General features: G+C 40.6%; 3 protein-coding genes across 3 annotated transcripts; 1 reads left to right on the plus strand and 2 right to left on the minus strand.

The window, feature by feature from the left end:
• Window positions 1-248: 248 nt before the first annotated feature.
• MELLADRAFT_107694 (uncharacterized protein) lies at window positions 249-2049 on the plus strand (the record flags this gene model as incomplete). The annotated part of the gene is made up of 7 exons (XM_007411268.1): window positions 249-312; window positions 374-411; window positions 826-951; window positions 1005-1121; window positions 1399-1482; window positions 1562-1654; window positions 1954-2049. 7 exons carry the CDS (start codon window positions 249-251, stop codon window positions 2047-2049), a joined length of 618 nt encoding a protein of 205 aa, XP_007411330.1.
• A 1144-nt stretch (window positions 2050-3193) lies between these two features.
• On the minus strand, window positions 3194-3887 carry MELLADRAFT_107695 (uncharacterized protein; the record flags this gene model as incomplete). The annotated part of the gene is made up of 5 exons (XM_007411274.1): window positions 3194-3213; window positions 3277-3342; window positions 3426-3557; window positions 3631-3696; window positions 3773-3887. The coding sequence occupies 5 exons, from the start codon at window positions 3885-3887 to the stop codon at window positions 3194-3196; spliced, it is 399 nt and encodes a 132-aa protein (XP_007411336.1).
• A 1616-nt stretch (window positions 3888-5503) lies between these two features.
• Window positions 5504-5680, minus strand: MELLADRAFT_88105 (uncharacterized protein; the record flags this gene model as incomplete). The annotated part of the gene is made up of 1 exon (XM_007411273.1): window positions 5504-5680. One exon carries the CDS (start codon window positions 5678-5680, stop codon window positions 5504-5506), a length of 177 nt encoding a protein of 58 aa, XP_007411335.1.
• Window positions 5681-11208: the final 5528 nt, after the last annotated feature.

The raw sequence follows: 11208 nt of genomic DNA on the forward strand, positions 1-11208 counted from the left end.
ATCGTTTTGGCTTATCGATAGATCAATAACAAGTCCATCAAGCCTGCGAGCTTGGTGCACTGGAGAACATGTGACAGTGATGGCACGCACATTTGTTCATTAAACCACGCTTTGACAAGTTGATGACTGAACGGGTTTGACCAAATCAAAAGTGGCCACATCATCTTTGTTCACAGTTCGACCTCTGTTGACTTCGAACTTATCACTTCTTTCGCTTTTGTTCACCTCTTCAACACTCAGCATTTGTCATGCCTTTTCGTGAATCCCAGCGTCCAAACTTGCGAACTCGTGATTCACGTTCAGTTTCGCCACGTAAGTTCTTCACTTACTCTCAGTTGTATCTTGGTCTCAAATCTTTTTTGGATTGATGAAGCTTTAAGGGCCGATGCGCTTCCCGCCTCTTTGAGATTTGTTGGTTCCGATACTTCTCAAATCCAGACTAATAACCAAGGTATCAACTTCCTGTACTGCTCATGTAATCAAGTCTTCCTAACATTTCCTTTAGGCGGTAGGAACAAAGAACAAAACGATGATGATGATGAAATGGATCTCCAAAACCAAAAAGACGACGAATCCCCTTGATCGTCTCCGAAAGATCAAACACCTCCCTCCGAACGCACCAGTCAACACCCTTTTATGGCTGCGCACCCCAAAATCCCTTCAACAAATCTACCTATGGCCCCAGGAGATTGAACCAAATGGAATCAGCTCGCTGATATATTTGACCTCGATTCTAAACATCGACCAGAAGCACTTCGAATCAGTTCGGCGAGGCACCTTTCCATCAATATGTCACCCTGGTTACTTACCATGGTATTGTTTTAGATCACTGGTTCTGAAAACCAATATCACGCATCCATCTGCTTATTGCAGAAGACCCGTCAAGATATGGATAACGTAGTGTCACAACTTCGATCTGCTAGCACCTGGAAGCCTGCCGCTGATTTGGGGGTAAGCACGTTACTTTAAATGAAGTAGCGTGTACTAAATTTGTTCATTCCCAGACCCGACTAACCAAGATCATACGCGAGACCTTGCGAGACCATACAATGGAATCTTACACCTACCGAGTCGATTCCCACAAAAAGCCCATACAAAGATCATTTGAAAAGGTTGCTATGGTACGTCTCTTTTATATGTACATACTCATATGTTTTTCAGCAGCTCAGCACTTTTCTACACATGTAGAACGCTATCATCAGCCAATCCGACTCATGGAAATCCGAAAATTTACCTCAAGATTTTGGTACTACATTGACTGATTTGAAGAAACATGAGGTGTTCATGAAGTTTTTTGGAGGCAAGGTTAGGCACGTCCGGGACGACTTTAGGATTGTTGTACGTTCATTTCTTTCGGATCTCATGAAACAACTGCCCAAACTAACTTCGTTATCTCAGCTCTTAACCAATATGCTTGTAACTCACGCAAACATAGATGAACCCGCGCAGCCGGTTCCAAAGCTGTCTGAATTGTTATTACTGGTAAGTCATTCCTTTTCGCTTTCTATTACTTGTCATGTGAAACCCGGGATCTTCTTTGATTAAAAAAACGATTTTACAGTTGAATCATTTTTTTAATCCACAAGATCCTCACACTGCAAAAGAACTTGAGGCTGAGATGGACTCAAAGGCCAAAGCTCGATTTGCTTATCTGGTGAGTTTTCTTTGAAAACTCTTTGATTCCATACTCTTTCATAGCCAATATTGTTTTTCCTACAGAGAATTGAGGCAGCGATATATAACTACACCAACCAAGTCGACCGCAAGCTCCGTCCTGGTCAATTGCATTGGGCTTGGGTTGATCAACAGCTTGAAAATCTTCGTGGTCAAAAAAGGGCTTATCGTCGAGCGTAAGTTAGCAGATTGAGACATATTTTTGACTTTGTGCTTGGTTGTACCAGATTTGATACGATTATTATAGCAACTGATCAAGGGTTTTTTGATGGCAATAAGACAATCTTTGACATCAAGTCAGACGAAAAGTTTAGGGTTCCCACTGATGATGATGTATCAGAAGCAATTGACTTCATGTCTTCAAATGCCGAGTGATCTATGTATGAGCAAAGACTTGATTACTTGTAATTGATCAAGTCTTCATCTTACCTCTTGCTCTCTGTTTCCCTGCATAGTCTTCAAGTGTACATCGATTGTTTATCATTAGTCCTCTCTCCCCATGTTATTCTACCTTTCATCTCATTTGGTGTTCTTGTCGCATGCTTACATAGCTCAACCTGCAGAAATTGAATATTTATGTATGATTCCATTCATCTCAACTATCTTGATCAAATCAAAGCGAAAACCAAATGTTACTATTGTTTTATAGTGAAGAAACATACAAAAAGATGTCTTGATGACACCCTATACAGTGTCCACCAGATGCCTCAAGCCGGTCAGCTACACAGCGTCTGACGTTTCTCCCAAACTTGTCGGGAGGGATCCTTGAAGGGTAGCGTGAAGCTTCCCTTAGGATATTTTCGCTATTGGCGTCCTCACAACAACAGTGACCGATGCCCACAGGTTTCACACCAGGGACTCCACAGGGCTGCCTATCGGCCCTTTTGGGAAGTCCGACCTCGGATGTCCGAGGTGGTGTCTTGCAGAGCGCTCCGTCAGGACGTCCGTCCGCCTGCAAAGAAAAACGGGCGTCCCAAGGACATTCGAGTGTCCTTGTGGTGTAGTTGTAAGTAAAGGAGGATGAAATTTAGTCGGAAGAAGGGGAAAAGCTCCTGGACCAGTATGTATATCTCTACTCAAATTGATGAGTGGAGCGCGGTCTCCCTTTTCCCACTTCCGTGTATTTGGATCTCCTTTGATCCGGATTGGATCTTATTTCGTATACTCTGGTCTCCTTTGGTCTTATTTTACCTACGAGGTAACTCCCTTCATGGATGTGTCTTGCGCCTCGTGCCTCCAGCAAGAGGCTAGCTGATCACCTACGAGATTTGGAACACGGATTTGTGAAACAGATAGTATAACACTCAAGAACTTTGTGTATGCATATCACTAGGACGTTGGAAATCTAACCATGATGTGAATAGTCAACATAAATTGACTTTGACCAAGATCTAAGATGACAGCCTACAAATCAGAGTATAATTGAAACTGATCAATCAGGAAGAGATTTTTTTTGTTTACTATTCCATAGGATGCTACGAGTCTGAGATTTCCAAGTATCTGTTGATCTTGTGTTCTATTAAGAGCAATTGGAGCATTCTACAAGAAAAAAACACATCTTCAGTTAGGCAAGCTTATGATGAATGACAGGATATCACTAACTTATGGGCTCAATGTCAGTAGGCGATTCGGCGCAAGCATAAGAAACGTTGTCGTTGGTTTCACAATCTGAATAGACGAGCGAAAGGGATCTTCAATAAGACATTATATGAGGAACAAGGGCTTCAGCCTTCAAGACTCCAGATACTGACTATAATTCTTCGCAAACGCATCGTATTCATATGTCGTGCAATCTTGACTCGTCACGGCGGGATCCAATGACCCATTGGATCTGATGCGCTGGCATGAGTACATCGTAATGGATATTGGTTTATTTGTTGACACTAAAATACATAGAACGGATAACCCTGATCAGCTTCACAGATTCTATATCAAAGGCAATAAAGATTTACTCACCTTCACTGTAACAACTGTCCTTGTGGCATTTGTACCTCAGTGTATTAGGGTATCTCGACTCGCACACTTTCGTTGTCATCGATCACGATACAGACCCACATTAGCTCAGGATGCAGATTGTGAAGAGGATAAAATCGCATACCTGGGTCCCCGTCTGTGTCAATTGTATACCCTACGTTGCAATAGTAGTCGGCCTTCAGGCCATGAATCAACAGGGAACAGAGTAGAAAAAAGATCTTTGGATAGACGTTTAGCATCTTTGTTACAGTAAAACGGTGAGATCAATGTCGATTGAGGTATTGCAAGTTGTAAGCGTACGAAAGGAGGGGGAAGGGGAGAGAGGGTCATCAAGATGGCAGTATATATATACATTGTACCTCAGTTAGACGAAGATTCAGGAATCAGCTCCAGTTCAGTCTTTTTTGAAAATGTTTTAAGTAGTTGAATATAGACTACATGGCTTGAGGTAGCATGCTGTAGCATGGGTCGGGAGAACCAATTGCTCCCAATTGCTTCCTTGCAAGGTCGGCAGTCGTTCCCCGTGGTATGTACAGCCACCGGTGCGACTGAAGTTGAAACCTAGGAATCAGAATGAAGATGAATGAAAGTTCACTCTGAGTCTAGATTATTCCACCGGTGGATTATTCGAGACCCTACTCTGCAGCCCCTGTAGTAAGCACCTTCGTTTCAAAAGCCAAAAGCAAATGTGTTTTTTGCAGCTATGCACAATGTGGTTGGCTCCCTCCAACCATACGTATCATGATGAAAGAAGCGTCCCAGGACACCTTCAAATAGTGATGGACTAGACCCTGGGCGGCCAGCTGCCTTGTGAAAACAGACTTTCCCTAACCTACATCCACCAATACAATTTTTGTCTTGGTTTGATATTTCACCTTATTTAACCGCATATCACAGTGTTGCAGGGTTGCCTGTTATGAGCACTTTTCTCAAAGTGGAAAGCAACCACAGTTTGTTTGACGGATCCTGTAGCCACCACATCACAACTCACCTTTTGGTTGGTGAAGTTTGCACTTTATGGGCACATTCTCAAAGTGGAAAGCCACAAGTCCCCAACTACATGAGACCTGTTTTGTTTGACAGATTCTGTGTTTGCCACATCACGCTTAGCTGTGACGATGGAGCGGACTTGTTAGTATGTAACACCTTTTTTCATTGACCGTATGGGGTTTCTTAGACTTGTGTGTTAAGGGGACCTTCACCGTGGCACTTTTTTTTACAAAACTTGCTCTTTCATTTATTGTAAGTGATGGACAGTGGAAAACTTGCAGCAAGGCATCGTATAGGCCTTCGGAGTGTAGTGAGCTCAAGGGACAGTTTAGAACGCGCTACCACGTCGGCAGCCAAAGGGAAGGAAAGAAACCAAACCCGAATTGTAAAGACGAACGAAGAAAAGAAACGGAGCAAGTCAAACCATCAAACCTTTTTCATTTGAGTCCTCTCTTGAAAACCCAATCGATGTTGAATTCAAACGAAAATGTATCTACTCATTCAAAAAGTTATGAACATTGATAACCTCAAGAAGGAAAGGGACCACTCGAAGATGTAAAAAAGATTCTTTCCAAAGCCAAAAAAAAGATCCAATTACGATTCCAAAGAAAACAACAACACATCAAAGCATCAGAATAAACAAAAGAAAAGAGGAAGAAAGAAAACGATACACGTGAATGAAATAAAAGAAAAAAAAACAATGAAAAAAGATTTGAAGAAAGTGTCAAAGAAAAAAGAACGAATAAATTCACATCACATCACAACAAGCAGCATCAGCCTGTGGAGCATAAGGATCTTCACCTTGACCTAATGGACCCCCAAAAGAAGAACTAAATAATCCCTAGTTTTACAAAATCTGATTAAACTAATCAAAAAACCAAAACCAAAAAGTCATAGATTGTGATTTCCAAAAACAAGAGAGGAACAAGAGATGGTTCTCTTGAACTAGCTTCTGATACTCTAATCGATTCGGAGATCTTGCCAAATCTTCTCTTAATCTTTGATTATCTTCTGTTAACCTGTTTAATTTTAATTCTGACATTGATTGTCAATGCAAAAACAAAGCAAAAAAGGAAGAATGAGTTAGTTCAATGGATTGAAATTGGTTTTGATTAATTGTTGAAATTTATTTTTGAGGTCGTGACAACTTGTTCTTGATCGCGTTGGCTGCAACACATAAGAACTGGACCATGTCTTGAACGGTGAGCATTGACATGATGTTGGCATCATGGGTGTCAAGAATCAAGATAAGGTATTCAACAACATCAATAGGCCTTGTTTCTCATCCTTCCCAATCTTTCCTCTCACCATGTTAAATCATCTTTTCCTTCACCCAACACGTGCAATGTAGGATGAAACATGTCCTGCCCTCCCATTGTGGTGATGGAAAGAGCAGGTCTGATGATTGAATTGATAAGGAATTGGAAATTGCTTGTGATGACTTGATACTCACTGGAGAATGACTATAAAGACCTGTTCATAGCTTGATTATTAACAGGGCAATGAATTCATAAGAACTGGGCAATATTTGCCTAAGAAATCTGTGATATCTGTCCAATAACTAATTTTTAATTGTCTAATATATTGTCAATAAATATCCAATAATATCCTGATGTAGTTGATTGCCCTGGCCTGCTAGTGAACTGTGATTGGGGACTGTGAATAGGTCACTGAGATGGAGGAAAGTCATGTAGGTGCCATACAAAGCCCACCTAACCAGGTTGGTCTCAGCGTCTTCAGAATCCAATGCCTACCTAGGTAGGTGCTCTTTTCTGACACCTACCTGCTGCTGTAGCTAGGTAGGCAGCAGAATCACAGGACCTACCCAGTGTGAGAACATTTCATGATATAGGCACCTTTTTCCAGTGCATATCTGGGTAAAACATCAGGAAGACGCCAGAAGACCGGTGCTCTTTCTCAAGCACCTATCCAGCCACCGCAAGTCAAGGAAATTAGCAGGACCCTAACTATAGCATTCTTTGGTATTTGATTCACATTCATAAGTATACAATACAAAAAAAGGTTCAAATATAAGTGTGTGTTGTATGATGAATAGAGGATCTGTCACGGAAGAACTGGTTTAGCAAGAAAAAAAAAATGTTTCTTTGTAAGGTACTATGTATATCATGTTTTAATTATGAAGTCTATGTCAATCAAATTCTTGGGCACTAGGAGGAATCTTCTAGATACAAGAATTGGTTACAGTGCTATGTGACGTAGCCCCAACAAAATGATGTGAAAGCATCATTGCGTCTCACGCGTTACACTCACGTGCAATCCTTTGCAATAATCCCTCATTACCTTTGTATTGAGGAGCTGTTGACCATCCTTTAGTTTATTATATACTAGGCAATTGGCGCCCAGCCGCCACACAGACATGAGATTACAATCCCATCAAAACATTGTGTTGATCTACACCACAAGGTAACAGTTGATGGAACCCGTTCAAAGCAGTTGGAAATCCATCCTAAAATCAAACAAAGATTGGAGAAGGAATCAGAAAGGATTTCAAGAAATTTAGTTCAAGATAGACGAATGAATTGTTTGAATTAGATGAAACCAAAATTTTACTTTGGCAATACGACAATGCTGACGTCTGAGAAAGCCTACTCGAGACCAAAATAAATGTGAATCTGAGGTTGAAGGTAGTGAAAACTCTCCGGTGCTTACAACCAAATGTCATCATTGCATGAGTCGGCAGGCATTTGTTTTGGAAGGACTTTTGCTGGTGATCTGGATGTGGTATATCATATATATAAATTTCTTTAACCCTTTTGGAAGGGGTGGGATAAATGTACAATCTGGGCAGACACTATACAACTGCGTTGATAGTGATGAGAAAGTGGGGAGCCTCAAGGCTCTCGAGTCTACCGAGCTGGTCGGAGCTTCAAACACTCTCCACAGCAATACCTGATTGCGGCTTTGACAACCTATCCATTTAAAGTCTGATTCGTAATCTATTTTCTTTATTTTTATTTCAAATTATCTTTAAAGTCTTCTATTTTATTCATTTATTCCTTTCATTGTATCGTTAACATAGTGCTCAGAACTTCTACTTTAGCCAAAAGACTCTTAAGCTTAATACATTATAAAAGGTTAATAATGTATCTCGCGTGTTTGGGGGGGGCCGTCAGGCCGTAAGTCTCGGGGCCGGGTAGGCTCTCTGCGCGGCAGGGTGCAGGGGTGGGTGGGATGGTCAAAAGAAATTATTTGAAATGAAGAAGAAGAAAAAGATTACTAAGATTATTACCTTTTACTTTTTGCTACGAAAAAGAGGAAAGGATGGATGAGGTGATTTTTGGATAATATTTGTGAGAAAGTGAAGAAGTAAAGAAGATGACTATATTCTTCACTTTCGAAAAAGCGTTGGGGGTTGGTATGCATTACGCTTTTTCCTGCCCGGTACCAAGAGTTTCTCTGTACCGGGCTCTTACATATCTTATCCTCATCTGTCTGACTTTACATGGAATTATACAGGTACCGTCGTGCCTTTGGGCACCTGTAACATTGCATTTAAAGTCTGATTCATAATCTATTTTCTTTATTTTTATTTCAAATTATCTTTAAAGTCTTCTATTTTATTCATTTATTCCTTTCATTGTATCATTAACATAGTGCTCAGAACTCCTACTTTAGCCAAAAGACTCTTAAGCTTAATACATTATAAAAGGTTAATAATGTATCTCGCGTGTTTGGGGGGGGCCGTCAGGCCGTAAGTCTCGGGGCCGGGTAGGCTCTCTGCTACCATCTCTCAGGACTTATCATCCGGAGCCTGCGGAGAGCCACCTCGGTACGTACTGAGAGTCTCACTCCCCAACTCTTATCGCTCCCCTCCCGAAAGTCTAACAAACTTCTCTTATTGACAGGTCAACATATCAATCACACCGCTATCTCAATTATAACATACCTAAACGTGAATCTGAAGCAGCAATCTCATTGAATTCTCCTTAACATCGATCAATCATATCACACTAGGTACAGCTTTATCTCCTTTCAGTAACTCCTTTTCCTCACAATCATTCTTCCCGTTTAGTTTTGGTAATTCCCCAAATGTATAGTGCATCTCTAATTTCTTCGTCTGAGCACTTCTTTAGATAAACCTGATAGGCTTTCGATTGCCATCTTCCTAATCAAACGATTTCCTCTAGCGGTTGTTTGTCATTCCAGTTGTAAGTCGCACCTCCGACCCTGAATGAATGCCTGGATAATTGATTCTTTCTGTCATACTTTTTCCAAACTTTCTTATATATGCTGATTGCTCTGGACTTTGACAATCTGTTGAGGTTTTTCTTTTTGTCCCAATAGGAGAAAATTGGCGTGTGAACTGAAGGTAAAGATGACTCATTGAATAAGCGTTCAAGGGCTGCCACTGGGCATAGTAAGGAATTGAGTCTTTGAAGTCTTAGCCACTGGATTTCACCTGGCTTCGCGGTCTTTGCGTTATATATTGCGACTTCAATGTACGTTTTCTCTGGATTATGAATCAGATCCATGCTCCTAATTGTTTGTTTTGACGTGTTATCCGTTACCAGTTCACCCAACCTCGCCATTCCCCAAAAGGCCACTAAAGCAACTGTCAAAGCAATCCTTTCGATATGACTACCTTTGGACAAATCTTTCGCTAATTCCACTAAGTGTTGTAATTGTACGGGCTTTTTCGTTTTCTCTAAGTTTCTTTTTGCTTCGACGTCAGCTACACTTGATGCTTTCAATAATAATTTTAATGTTTTGTCATTTTCAGGAGGAAATGGAAGGTCATGGAACAAGTGCCATGATCTTATACCGGTGATATATTTCAGCAGAGTACCAGCAGTTATTTTATGAGATGCGTGTAAGTTCTCCAAGATGTCTTTGTCTTCCAAATTAACGTTGTATTGCCTTCCAGCCCACACCACAAACTCCCATAATCGATCTTGTGATAAAGGCAGTAAATCAACTCTCTCTATCTTGTGAAACTCGCCGAACTTCTCCAACTTCGATATTGCCGAGCTATAATTTTCTAGCGTCGATTGAGTCCAACTCCCACACAGTAAGTGCATTTTCAATCTATTTGTTTTCCAATCTATCTCACTATCATTCGCCGAGACAAAAGGAAAGCAATACAATGGACTTAAATTAGTTTTTTTTTTTTTTGAAGGTAAGACCGTTTTTTTTTTTTTTAACGTACCCTGTTCTATTTTTCAAAAACGTCACTATCTTCTTTTCATCATTCATTTCGATGAAGTTAGCTTCTTTTTATTAAATTTCTCAAGTCAATTGGTATATCGAATAGTACCTCGAGGTCTTCTGTTCCTTTTTCTTTGATACCTCTCGACAGTTGATCTGCGTCGTTATTTCCGGAAGTTACCCTTTTGACTTTAATATCACAGTTAAGTTGTCTAAGTTTCTTCTGGATTAATTTCCATTCATCGTTTACTAACTTATGTTTCGATTTGTGGTTGTTTATCACAGCTTCAGTGGTGGTATTATCTGAATAGACTATGAATTGACGGTTGTTGGTGGGGATAAGGGTTTCGATCATGTGTAAGCCAAGTCGAATTGCCACAGTTTCTAACCAAGCAATGTCATGCTGTTGACAGCCTTGTGAAATTTCTCTTGATTTCCAATCTTGTTCCAACCCGAACTGAGACCACCGATCACCAACTAAAACCCCGATCCCGTAACCTGTGCTCGCGTCACCAACCCACTTGATTTCTTCGGGTTTGATGTCGGGAACAATTTTCATTCGATCAAAGTTCTTCAAAGCATAACTCCAATCTTGCAACTCTTCTCTCGCTCCCATTGGGAGATCTCGTAGAGCGCTATGGTTATACCAGGACTTGTCAAATCTATATAAACTCCACATATATGCCTTCATGTCTGGTAAGATTGATGTCAAATGACTCAATTGTCCGGTAATTTTCTCTATCTCTTTCTTGCTGCATTTCTTCTCTCTAGAAAGTAAGTCTTCTATCTTCTCGATTCTTTCATTAAGTTTCTCTGTCAGGAGTCTAACTGTTCTGTCTCTCCCATTCCAGATAAAGCCGAGATACTTCTGCTCTTCTGCACAGTCCGAAAACTTTTCTTTATTCGACTGAACACCCATCTCCTTAGAAACTTCAAGTATGTCGTTCATTTCTAAACTATCTCCCGCAGACTTAACAAACATATTGTCGTCCACCCATTGAAATATGGCTCTAACTTTAAACATTGACTGAATAATGTCTTTCCAGGCGTCTGCTAACCACCCAAAAGTTCCACATCCGGCTACCCCACCGAACGGTATTCGCGTATCTATCCAGATATTGCCTTTGAAGTCTTTTATGGTAAGAAACTTCCACTGTGACATGTGAGTTGCGCCTTGTCTATAAGCCTTCTGCCAGTCGATAATCGCTAACAATAAAATGACACCCGGCAATGTCTTGAAGTAGTTTTCTACTGTTTTAAAATCACTCCACGTTGTTTCGAAGTCATCCTTATTGACAAATGAATTTACAGATGGTACGTCTTGTTCTTCTTTTTCGTAATGCAAGTTTTTGAGAATTTTAAGAGTTCCATCAGAGTATACGTCTTCATCGTCGTCTGAGTCAT

This window comes from Melampsora larici-populina (assembly GCF_000204055.1).
Source record: "Melampsora larici-populina 98AG31 unplaced genomic scaffold MELLAscaffold_24, whole genome shotgun sequence".
Classification (NCBI taxonomy): domain Eukaryota; kingdom Fungi; phylum Basidiomycota; class Pucciniomycetes; order Pucciniales; family Melampsoraceae; genus Melampsora; species Melampsora laricis-populina.